Here is a 12,909-nt window from a genome sequence, read left to right as displayed (position 1 = left end):
CCCTAGAACGGTGCTCTACTAAAGACCATCATTAAAGCTTACCTTAACTTTCTCTCTTACCACACACAAAAGTTCCTCAGATCATGACAGTTTAGTGATCAGCATTGTGGTCAGCTCAAGGGGCTGCTTCTGTAGTGGCAACAAAGGAGGTTCTGGCCCAGTGAAGATTGTAGAAGCCTGTAAAGGCCCGACATTTGGAGGAGTCTGAGCTGGAGCTACTAAGCCCAGTGGGGTCCCAATGGTCCAGGAGCCATCCTTAACTGACCCAGCATAGCCAAACAACCTCAACCTGCAGTGGGTCTTGAAACTCCTTGTTCATCTCTTTCAAAATTGGATCACGTCTTTTGACACAAAAGAGTTGCACAAAGGGAACGGCGTCAAGACTCTGAACATTCCCAGGAGAGGGACCATGTCCAGAAGCAGAAGATTAATTTTTCTTCTAGTGCACCGATTGGGTTTATGGGAAGATGTATTGGAAGACCTTTGCCAAACCAAATATGTAACTTATCTTTGGGCAAAGGAGTATGCTTTGGCATCTCCCAGTGAGACTTAGCCCCAAAACAATTTGGCCCACTGTTCCTTGATGGCCTTCGTGTGCATGAAGGCACAAGAGTAACAGTCTGCGGAATCATACACCGATCCAAGACACCACAAGCAGATGTCATGTGGATCTGAAAGAAACATCTTCTTGTGACATTTGTAAAAAGTCATAAACCCTCACATTTCGGAGAAGGCATTTGAACCAGTTGCTCTCTAAGTGCTGAAGTCTTCTGTCAAGGAGGCAATGAGGGAACTTTGGACCTGCATCAAAGAGGCACAGAAAAACAGAAACTGACACCAGTGTGTCAGTTAGTACCTAATATGAATCGATGTTGCTGTGTCCAGAGGTGGAACTGCAGCAGACAGTACATGTCACTACCTGGAGGTGCAGGAGAAAGATCGCTAGGGAAATGCTTTTCCAGACCAGTCTGAAGCCTGAAAGGATCATTCTTAAGGTGAACAAGCTGAAGGAAGATGTACCCATCAGAAATATGACATAATATCTCTTTTGGTCCTATTAAATAAATGAGATGTAAACCAGCCTATTACTTTATTTCGAAAGTCAATTTCCTAAAGCCTCTGAAGGAGGATTTGCAGCTCAACAGTGTAGAAAGAGGCAGATAAATCAGGTAGGACCAGAGGCCTTACAGCAACGCCATCGAACTCTTGCCAAATATCATCTATTGAGCATTAACAATATTTTAAATTTCTATGAAGGCGTGAAATTGGGAGGTCACTGCTTTTAATAACAATTTATCTATTTAGAGTAGGAGAGGGGCCTAAAATGAGTCGAGGCTATAGGATCCGGGTGTGGCTTTTTCAGGTGAGGCAAGACTAAAAAAATTCCAGATATTGTGTGTGTGTGTGTGGGGGGGGGGGGGGGGGGGGGGGGGGGAGGGGGTCATTCTACATCAAGACGGAGGGAGGGCACCATTTCCCTGCAAAACAAAGACAATTCACCCCATAAGACATGAATGCAGGCCATGTGGGTTAGCGAACTCGGATACAATTCTAAAACGTTCTGGGGGAACCTGCAACATGATCTGTGAAGTATGTTTTTCGCAGATTTATGGTCTGTTTGAATTGTCTGTTTCTTTTGGTAAATGATGTGACATTCTATTTAATAATTCTTGTACCATCTAGTTTCAGCCTAGGAGTCGCACTTTAAATTTCCTACATCTTTGCTAAATTGGGGGTTTTGTTTTTATAATGTGGCTCAGAGCGAAGAACATTCTTGTGTAAGGGATAAAAATTAAAAAAAAACAGGGGTGACAAACACTGAACTGAGGAGGAACAGATTAAGATCAGGATACGTTAATATAGCTAAGTAAAACAATTCTGTAAATCCATTTATAAACACGTACTGGAAGTCGGATGTCTAACTGTATCTAGCCAGTGATTAAAATCGCCAAGAACCAGAATCAGAACAAGGCCATGGTTAAGCATGAACTGACACAGAAGTCTGAAAGATCGCCAAGCATGGAAAGTGGAAATTCTGCAGGTCTTTGTACCAGAACAATGAAGACATTTTTATTTTTTAATTTAACAGACACCATCACATTTTTTCCTAACTGAATGAGAGCGAGATTGCCATAAAATATAGTAACTAGTGGAAGAAGAGCACTAACCTTTCTAATACGCTACGTCTGTTTTATCACTAAAAATACTTTTAATACTGTGTTTTACAGCGAGAACACATTTGACAGCAAGCCTTAAGAAAGTAGCACAAATCATTAATGGTGGAAAATGAGGACAAGAAACTTCGAGGAGAGCAAACTTAAAGGGCGGTTTTGATTAAACTCTAACATTTAGATTTGTAGATCTAAGGTTATAGACAGGAATATAACAGGCTGCATAATTAGAATAGTAGTCTGGGGATAGGCCATGGACCACTTTGGACACTAGTATCAATATTTTGAAAAGGGCACGGTTTATGGCCAGCTGGTGAGACTGGGTTAAGTGAGAGAGTGCCTGGGAAGCCCAAATACTGGTACTGGTGGACAAGCTCAAGGCCTTCTACACAGGAGAGAAGACTTTCCACAGAGGGAAGAAAGACTGCTGAAAAAAGACCCACTAGTAAGCTTGTACATCGGTCAAGTTTACTAAGTAATATTTATTTATTGAACATTGTATCTGCTGACCGCCTGGTCAGGTATTAGACATCAGCATTCTGGTACATAAGAGGATAATAGATGAGTAAACCCGACAAGGCAGCCTGCATCAATATTGGTTAAACTAACAAGCAACATTAATTCCCCTTTCCCACCCACTCCCACCCCCCTGAGCTTCCACGTGGGGTCTATTATCTTCTATTTAACAATGAAGGATTAAGTCGTCCTCACTCTTGTTCCAGTCTATTAAAGGGTTCTCCACTCTGGAAATAACTAGGCTACTATTCCCTTACACTCTAGTATCATGGTATCATTCTACTTCCCCCTCCTGAGACTGGGGGTTATTAGGTTGTAGGACAGCATAGTCGAGTAGTGCTCTAGTCATCTCCGCCCAGGTGAGTAACATGTCCTGTGTTTCTTCATCTGTTCTGGTTCTCCTTACATGGACTTCTTCCACTCCCACCCACTCTACCATATCCAACTCCCAAAAAACTCTCGTTGGGGATTTGGGGCTTAACCAATGGATGGCAATCGGCTGTTTTGAGACTACTCGGCCCAACATTGTATAACTCCTGCTCAATTTATTAGCTGGGTTGTTCAGGAGGAGTCACAATAGGCATTGTTGAATCTCATATGGAACATCCCAGTCCTTTGCTGCTTTCATCTGGACGAAGGCTTCCCCCCAATAAATCTTGTATTCCGCAGATGTTAGACTGAATCTGGAAGATTTACACAGCACTGCCCATGCACGTCAGTAGGAGCATCAAACTCCAAACTTGGAGGTGCAGATTGTGTATGCTCGGGTACAGGACCCTGTCCTGCTGCTGTGACAGGAGGTCCTCTGGAAGAAGTAGCCTGATCAGAAGATAGATGCCAAAGCACAGAAGGTCCTAGAACCACACTCTTCTTATCCAATCTAGAGTCATTAGGATGACTTGGGCCCTGTTGTTCCCGATATTCAGAAATTGTGGCAGGAGAGGTATCGCCATAAAGGCATACAGGATTCCCATGCTGCACTCTATTCAGAATGTCTCCCCTAAAGAGAGCCTTCTCGGACACTCCATCACTTTTTAAGTTTTGACATTGTACATTCTCTTCGGTAGCAAAAGAATCTAGTCAGGGTTCTCTCCTCACTGCTGGAAGATACCCTGTTCCACATCAGTGTGTAACCATCATTCGTGGACCGCAGGCGCTGTTGGCTGAGCTTTTTTTACCCTGGTGTTGAAAGATCGCACCGGATGGTTCACAAGCAGAAAAATGCCCCGCAGCTCCAGCCAGCTTCAGAAGCCAAGTGCCTCCGGGCATAGGACTCAGGACCTCACCAACCCTGCTTGTTGCAGTACTACGTAGCAGTGGTGGCGCGTGTGTGTGAGAGCCTGAATCAGACTCCCTTTGACAGAGGGTAGGAAGGCCTTCAGTGCCAGGCAAATGGCCTACAACTCCAACAGAAGGATTTCTATTGGAGACCAAAGTCCTCTGATCTCCACCTCTTCCAGATGAACTCTTTATCTCCAGCAGTGATGTATCTGTCACCGCTGTCAGCCCTGGGTGGGGCAGGGAGATGCGGTCTGCCGCAAGTCCAGCCATAATTAAGCCACCAATGTGTGTTTTTTTAGTCTCCTCTGAAATCTCAATGGTATCCGATAGGTTCCTCTGGTGCCAGGCCCACTGAGACTTCAGGTTCTACTCCAGATCCTGCATATGCCACCTGGCATGATAGAATAGCAGATACCAAGAAGCACAGAAGCCTCAGAGTTACTCTCACCAATTCGCTGGACTGAGACTGGAACACAGGGCTATAGTCCAAATGTCTTGGGCTCTTTGTGGCTGAGGGAGGGCCCGAAAGTGCACATTATCCAGAATGGCTCCAATGAAGGGGAGCCTTTGTGAAGAGGTCAGTTATGACTTTAGCATGCTGATAGTGAACCTCAGCAATATCAGCAGATGCACTGTTGTCTTGAGGTGGTTAACAACTGCTTATGTTGAGCCTGGCTTCAGTAGTCAGTTGAGGAGTTAGGGGAAAACTAGTTACCTCAGCCTTCAAAGGTGTGCAGTGACCACCGCCTCACTTCTGTGAACACCAGAGGGGGTGCTGATAAGGCAGGAAAGGAACATGGCTCACCTTGAATCGCAAATATTGTGGGACTGCAGGTGGGGTACATGAAATTAAGCGTCCTGTAAGTACAAAATCACTATCCAGTTGACTAGGTTAGGGGCAGGCAGAAACATGGCCAGTGTGATCATCTTAAATTTGTTCTTCTGCAAGAAGCATTCAGAGAGCAGAGATCTAATACTTTAGAAGGCTTCTGTCCTTCTTTAGCATGAGAAACTAACAGAAATAACAGCCAGTCCCTATTTCCTGAACTAGAATCCGGTCCACGATTCCTCTGGCCAAAAGGGCCTGCACTTTTTGGAATAGGAGTGCTCCTTTGAAAACTATTCAGATGTAGGTGGGGGGTGAAGTGGGCTGAATGGCATGACCCAGCATCACTGGACGATCTGAAGGACCCATCTGTTGGATGTTATATTGTGCCAGTCTCAGAGGAAGTATGTGATCCTACCTCCAACAGGATGGTCATGTGCCACTAAGGCGTCAGACAGCCCAAGCAGGATGACCACACTGTATTTCAGCTCAGCCGGTTGAGAGCCATAATCTGGCAATTATCCTACCATTCGGCTCTCAAAATGGCCAGCAAACGAAGAAAATACCACAAAATATAATTTGGGCACCTCAAGAGTGGCTATTTTGACTCAAGGCCGGGGGTCCACGACCCTTAGCTAGAGCACATAGCTAACTCTGCTTACCCCACACCGCTGCATGAACCGAGGATGCGGCTATCTGGGAAGCAAAAGGAAAGTATAGGCGGTCAGCCGAGTCGCAGCTTGTGAGCAGCGCCACTGTGCACAATACATGGCTTGCCGCCTGATGGGACTGCTAACTCTGGGTCTGACCCGACATATGAGATGAGCGACTGCTGCAGGGGTGCATGAAAGCAACACTCAATCAGCAAAGTAGAGTGTTGCTACTGACAGTCTGCATTTGAGGGTCACCTGACCATATGGTGCAGCGCTAATCAGCATGATCGACCAGGCACTGTAAGTAGGCCTAAATACCACTGCTGCCCACATCCAAAGTGTATGACATCCGCAGACTCCCTCCTGCTGCGCAAGATCAGATAGCGTGCCCTGAGACTACCGCGAAGCCTGGGGTCCCTCTTCTGGGCCGCAAAGATGGCCGCATATTTCAATATTGTGGGAAAACTAACCAAAGAAGGAGAGAGGGCCCACCACCCCTGCAGGATGCCCTGCTGCCAGCACTGGATGAGGTGGGATGCCACATGCCTGAAAAGCTGTCAAACGCCTCTAGCCAAAGGCACCCTACCTTATAGCACCTTTGCTGCAGTAGTGCAAGCCCATTGCTCCACTAGATGTTAACAGCTGTCTGAGAGGGGCTCTTTACATCCCAGAAACAGCTCGCCCTGCACCATGACAGGATCATATGAAACTAGCACTACTCCAGCGCGATGCAATGACAACCACTCACTAAGGCTGCTCTGCTTCCTGCACTGGAGGTGGGTGGCACCTCATGGTTGCAATTACTGCCCTACGACTCCTGAAGTACCCGTGATACTGCTATAAACCTCTGCTGTACTGCTGACTAGGGGTGGCTTCCTGTGGGGTGCCACCACTTTCTGGAAATATACAAACACACTGCCTTAGTTCACTCCACCCCTGCAGTAAGACCTGTGCTGTGTGGCGATTACACTGAGGGCCTGGCAGTGAGGGTTGTGTCTAACAGCATTATGACACCTGCTACTGGGAGAAATGTTGGTGGTAATACAAGCGTAAAATGAAGATCTAGAGGCAGGCTACCGTCATAACAATTTGCATATCACAGGAGTCCCAGAATCAATGAACATCGGCAAGATGGAACTGTATGTGGAAATCTTGCTAAAGGACCTCTTCGGTTCAGACAACATATCACATTTACTGGTGGTGGAGTGGGCCAAAGATCGCTGGCACCCAGACCAATCCCAGGGGCCCCTCTGCACCCCATCACTCCATCATTGCCAAGCTACTCTACTATCTGAACCGCAATATCGTGCTTCGACTGTGGCATGAAAGGGCAGACATCAGCTACCAGGGGAACAATGTGGTCTTCTACCCGGAGTTCACGGCAGTGGTGCAGTTTGCCCACAAACAATTCCTCCCTATCAAAAAGAAACTCCAAAAAGAAGAAATTCCTTACGCAATGGTGTACCTAGCCCATCTACACATCGAACATCTTCTCAACGCTCAAGGCAGCAATGGACTTAATAAAAAAACTCTTCAAACACCGCCAAGAGAAACCAGACAATGAAGCCGACATTAAAAATAATTGAAAGCCGTGACCATGGGCATCAGTGATGTCGGTTGTTAGTCATAATTCCCACACATTGAGCTTTTGTTTGGCAAAGGGGAGTTTGTAACAACGGGAGCCAAATATGGAATGTAGATCCACGTAACATGGGTGAACGGGGATGCAGCGATCTGCGGTCCTCTACTTTCCCCAGAGCCATATTTTACATCACCTCTTGCCCATTCTGACACTGATTAGCCCCAGGCTACAAACCCTACAAACAACTTTACCTCTCCCTGGCTTGATGCTGCAGCAACAATGCTCTAAGTAGCAGTACCCAATGTGTCTCCCGGCCACTCCTTTCCACTGAGAGGGTTACTGGATCTCTAGTCGCCTCTACGAGGATACACTCCCTATGATTGCTATGTTATACCAGCGCCTGCTGGTGAATGTCACTACCTGCTGATGATTACATATTTGTTTGTTTTTAGGTTCTGGGGATGTCTTTAGCCTGACTGGGATGCTTAAGTGGTAGGGGAGATGTTACTGTTTATTGTATTAGAGACAAAAAATATACCACTGACATTCGTCCAAACTCAGACCGCCATATACTGTTCAGGGAGCAGTACAGTAATGCAAGGCAACTTATGCAGCACATTGGTAACCCTAGTAAATACAGATGGACCCAACACGGACTACCCCAAGTTTTACAACAAATTACAGAACAGACTGCACTCCATAACACCATCTACTATTCTCTGGGGCGGAGACCTTAATACTCATTTAGACCCCCTCTGAGATCCATTGTGCAAGTCAACTGGCATGGCTGGAAATTCCCCAAGATTTTATGTGAAGGTATGGAAGAGTACGGGCTTGTGGACATATTCAGCCTGAGAAACATTGACAAACAGTAAGGGACTTTTACCTCCTTGATGCATAGCTCATTGTCCTGTTTGGACTACTGGCTGACAACCCGGGAGGTGAACGCCTGGACGGTAGATATTTGATATTTTGCCAGGACTCTATCAGATCATGCTCCAGTCAAGTTGATGGTGTCTATCCCCACACAATTCATATGGATATGTCAGGCTACATAGCTGCTGGAGCCTTTACGGTTACAGTCAGGGAGATTTGCATTGGCACACAGGCTGGTATATTACACGACATACACACACAATAGTCTAAGATAGAAAGTACATTCTGAAACCAGAGCATAACTATGAAAGCGCACCCCAGACCAGCACCCTCGCTACTAATAGGGAACAAATGACAAACTACAATGACATGGCCGAAAGTAAACTACAATATTTATCCCACCGACTTGTGGCGAGGGCATATGGTAAGGGAGGCCAGGAATTACTAGCTCTGCATCTCCATGCTATGTATGAGGAAGCCTATCATAGGCAGGGGCTTCCCCCCTTCCCACAGAGAAACCTTAATTATCACACTGTTAAAACCTGGCAAACCTCCTGAAAACTGCAAGTCCTATTGGCTGCTGTCATTGATAAACATGGCCAACAAAATACTAGCCAGAATACTTGCCACCAGACTACACCCACTGATGCCAAAATTGGTCCTGTCGGGTCAATCGGCTTTAGACAGCCCTGCTTTAACACTAGTAAGGGTGCATGTTAATAGACAAACATCAGAGACGCTGCCTGTGTACCAGGGCACGCGGTATGGCTGCCCCCTGCCCACAATTTTATTTACACTAGCCTTCGAGCCCCTGGCATGTTTGCCCTGTCAGAGATATATGAAAGTCGCACTGAGTTTTAAACTGAGACCCATTAGTCTGTCCCTATATATGGATGACATGGTGTTGTACATACAAGACCCTGACTTACACCTGGCGCCCATAATTCGGGAATATACCCTTTTTGAATGGTATTCCGGCCTAAGTATAAATTGTGTGAAATCAGTTATATTCCCTCTGACACTGAACAGGAAGCCTCACTCGCTAGATTAGAATGGAGAATGGACTCAGTCAAATATTTGGGAGTCTGGGTTCATAGCGATCCTGACTTGGTAATCTGAGAAAATTACGGGATGGCAGTGTCCCAGTGTAGAAACTGGGAGAGCAAGTGGCCACATGGTCTATAGTGCCATTATCACTGGCAAACAGAATGGCACTTATGAAAATTATAGTGCTCCTGGATTCCTTTACCTCTTCTTTAACTTACCAATTGTTCTTCCTCAGCACTTCTCTAAAACGGTCAGATCACATATGGAAACATTAGCCTGGGTGGGGAAACAACCTAGGATCAGCTGGGACATGATGACACTTCCATATGAACAGCGAGGTTTTGACACACCAGACTTACATTATTTATGTGCCCGGGCGCAATCTCCATTTCATTGGTATACATTCCATGCATATATACCACACATACCAATGGAGACAGAGGACACACACCCTATCCCACTCAACGCTATCTTACCACATAAACAACCAGAGACGATAAACAGAGAGATAAACACTATAGATTGCACCTCAATACCATGGAGACAACTAGAGCTGCATGCTAAGAGACTTCAGTTGTACGCCCCTGCACTCCCACCGAGATACCACCCAGCCATATCAGTTATCCACAAAGCTGGTGCACTTGCTATGTTAGATAGCGCCAAGCTCAAATTACTAGGGGATGTGTACCCAGCAGGATAGTTCATCAATATGGCGGATCTCCCATGCACACAACACAAAACACCAGTGCTGACTTTCACATACTATAGCCTCAGAGCGGCTCTGAAGGAGTTGTACACCCTTCCCAAAGGAACCCCTGACATTAGGAGCGCTCCAAATTTTACTGACCAGCCCTATGTGTAGGAAGCTCATAATAAGACAATATGATGCAGCCCAACAAGATGGATGAGCTACCCAAGCCATAGCTTTAGACAGGTGGGATACTGCACTTGACAGACCCCTGATGCCCTGATAGCCACACTAACAAGAATGCTCACTCCAAATTGTAACTTACGACTAATCCACTTGAAATGCTTACAGCAAATGTATTATGCCCCTGTCAGACTGCTCATGTACGGGTTACGTAGGGATGCAAACTGCACATGCTGTGGAGCGCAAGAGGCAGACTTTCTACACCTGGCCTGGATGTGTGGCCCGATTAGACAGTTCTGGGAAAAAGTAGTGACTGACTTATCAGTTATGACTATGGAGCAAGTGAGCTGCACCCCACCAGATATGCTTGCTCTGCCTTGTCAAGTACTTGCAATCCACGCATCGTAGCTTTGTGGCGGTGGAGCTATTACTGGCAAAACAGAGGGTAGCTATCTACTGGGACAAAAGCTCAGCACCTAAGCTCAAACAAAGGTTGCTTGACGTGTTACACTGCAAAGAGCAACTGGAGATGTATGCTGAGGAACTGCCACCAAAGTCACACCCCAGAAACATTTGAAGCCCACTCGCAATCTATTTATTGACAGCGCCAGACACTCCCTAACATATTATACAAAAGGAGGACTGGTGTTAGGTGAAAATGAGATGTGAATGTATGCACACAAAAGCATTAATGCTGCTGATCCATGAATGTAGTACGATTGATATCTGTACTAACTGATGGTATATATTGTTTGTTTCTGTTTTATACACTGAAAATCTCAATAAAAAAATAAAGTCCTAAGAGACTGCTAGCATGATCTTGCCAATCATGTCCCATAAGGCACCAATATCCCTTACCCAATCAACCTGATGACTTTCCGAGGAAAACCTCTGCTTTCCAATGGTCTTGACTCATCTTGACTCTGTCAGGGGGAGTTGTGGGAAAGAATTGGGGTTCACACTATGGTTAATGCTTGAGCCACCCAAGGGTTGTGTAGGCAGGGTGCTGTGTCAGAAATTCATGATCACCTGGCACCGGCCTGTGGTGTCCGTAATCTACCTGTTTCATTGAGGGCAGGAACAGGGCTTAGACTCTGTGCCCTTAAGGGTGTCAGTGATGGCCTCATTAAATGGGAGAAAGGCCCGACTTTTTGCCCAGGTTGGAAAACCTGGTAGAACATTGGTTTTGACTTCAAAAGTAGGTAATTGCAACTCTACAACCTCCACTGCGTGTCTCATCACCAAGGCAAAGGAAGCTGTCTCTTCTGTTGCTGGCCGAGGGGGAGAACACAACCTAATGTCTGAAAAAGTGTCCACATCATTGGTGTCTTGTAATTCCAGGTATAGTTATTATTATCATACTGTTGAGGAAAATATTCCTCATCATCACCACTGTTATCCCCAAATGCATGGTACCTCTGTTCAGAATCCAAATTGAAACTTTTTTGGAGCACAAGAGTGCGTCTTCAAGTCAGAGGCTTGGATCTGTCTGAATCAGAATGAACTGGAGCACAGTGTACTGCCACAGTCTCTAAATATGACACTGGCCAAGATGGATTTGGCATGGAATCAGAGAGGACAATATGAAGATGGTTGTTCTCCGACTGGTAAAGGGGACACAATAATACCTTTTAATCTATTAGGAGAAAACCACTTGACCAAGACGGAATGGGTATAACCCTCATTAAACAATGCTTGTGTGTGTGCATGTGTGTGGTTTTGAAAACTGGCAAGAAAAAAAATTAAATTATATATAAGTGACAGTAGCAATATGATGAATAAAATCAGCATGTTGCACGGTTGATTGAAGAAAACTCCGGATCTGCACACAAATGTACAGAAAGAATGGAACTGATATCACAGCACATTTGTGGCACATATATGTGGCTCTGTTCGTCACTTCTGACGTGGAACGAAATAGGTGTAGATGCATGATACTACATACCGGAGTGCGAGTGTAGCAAGCCAGCTTTTTATGTAGTGACCAATGTAAGGGTACACCATGCAAAAAGTCCAGACAAACCTTATTTAGTTTACAGGGCTTACTTTAATAATACCATGCACTATTAGTGGTAGTGTGGTCGAGCAGCTTAGGGTTATCAGAGGGGAGTGCACCCACTGAGCAACAATACACAGCCTTAAGCCTTCTTTATAACCGAGAACTGGCTAATTACAGCAAAACTCTAAACGTGTAGTGATATTATGATAACTGGAAGTAATAGTTCGTAGCTGCCTCTAAAAACAATAAACTAGTACTCTGACAGACACCAGGCAGAAAGACATTCTATGAAGTGACCAAAGTAGCAGCTTGAGCGCCAGAGATGGTCTTCTTCGCAGTATGTTATCACAGATAATAAAATGTTTGGAGCATTTTTTCTGACAAATGTGCTTCACAAGTCAGATGGTTCAAATTAGCTTTATGGTGAATCCATTACTCTTTACGATTCTCAACTTGTGGGCACACTCATCAAATGGTATCAAATAGTGTTTCATGGCCAGTTTTCCACACCAGTACCACGTACGCACGCATGCATAGTTTATTGGCAGCATGATGAAAGTAATTAAAAAAAATACTGGTGAGTGATGTTAAACCAGAGGCTGAAGAGTTAGCAAGAGCCATTAATGGGACATGGCCAACAGACAGAGTATGGCGCTCCACACCGGCAGCTTTGCTCTCAAGAGAACGTCTTGCCCACTTATGTCCACAGATCCGGGAGAGCGAAGAGTAGTGTCTGTACACTGTCTGACAATCACAAGCATGGCAGAAATAAGGTAACTTAAGGATCAATTTCCACACTTATAATACAGGACATGCAAGGCCACTAACCAAGCACTTTTAGTTTGCACAACTATTGCAAGTAAAAAAAGGTAACCACTGTGTGCTATATGTAAATTATAACACACGCATTAATTATTATATCCATCGAGCTTGGGCACCACTGCCCCAAAGTGCGAACACACCTGCATTTGTGTAAAAATCTGAGCTTTTTGGCACTCTTCCATGCTGGGTCCAAATGCAGCCACCACATTTTCCTCCGTCCCGATCATCTGCACAATCTCTTGGTCACTCTCGACACCCATGGCCT

At 45.4% G+C, this 12,909-nt stretch overlaps 1 protein-coding gene across 1 annotated transcript in view; it reads right to left on the bottom strand.

Annotated features, from left to right (window-relative positions):
* The window catches only part of POLR3B (RNA polymerase III subunit B), a 776,005-nt gene that overhangs the window by 473,929 nt on the left and 289,167 nt on the right, over nucleotides 1–12,909 (bottom strand). Inside the window, exon 10 of the mRNA XM_069228350.1 lies at nucleotides 12,785–12,907. Coding sequence (XP_069084451.1) covers nucleotides 12,785–12,907 — 123 coding nt within the window. The remainder of the gene's footprint in view (nucleotides 1–12,784; nucleotides 12,908–12,909) is intronic.

This window comes from Pleurodeles waltl, chromosome 4_1, assembly GCF_031143425.1.
Source record: "Pleurodeles waltl isolate 20211129_DDA chromosome 4_1, aPleWal1.hap1.20221129, whole genome shotgun sequence".
Lineage (NCBI taxonomy): Eukaryota > Metazoa > Chordata > Amphibia > Caudata > Salamandridae > Pleurodeles > Pleurodeles waltl.
The sequence above is the reverse complement of the archived record's forward strand: the minus strand, read 5'-3'. Positions and strand labels throughout refer to the sequence as shown.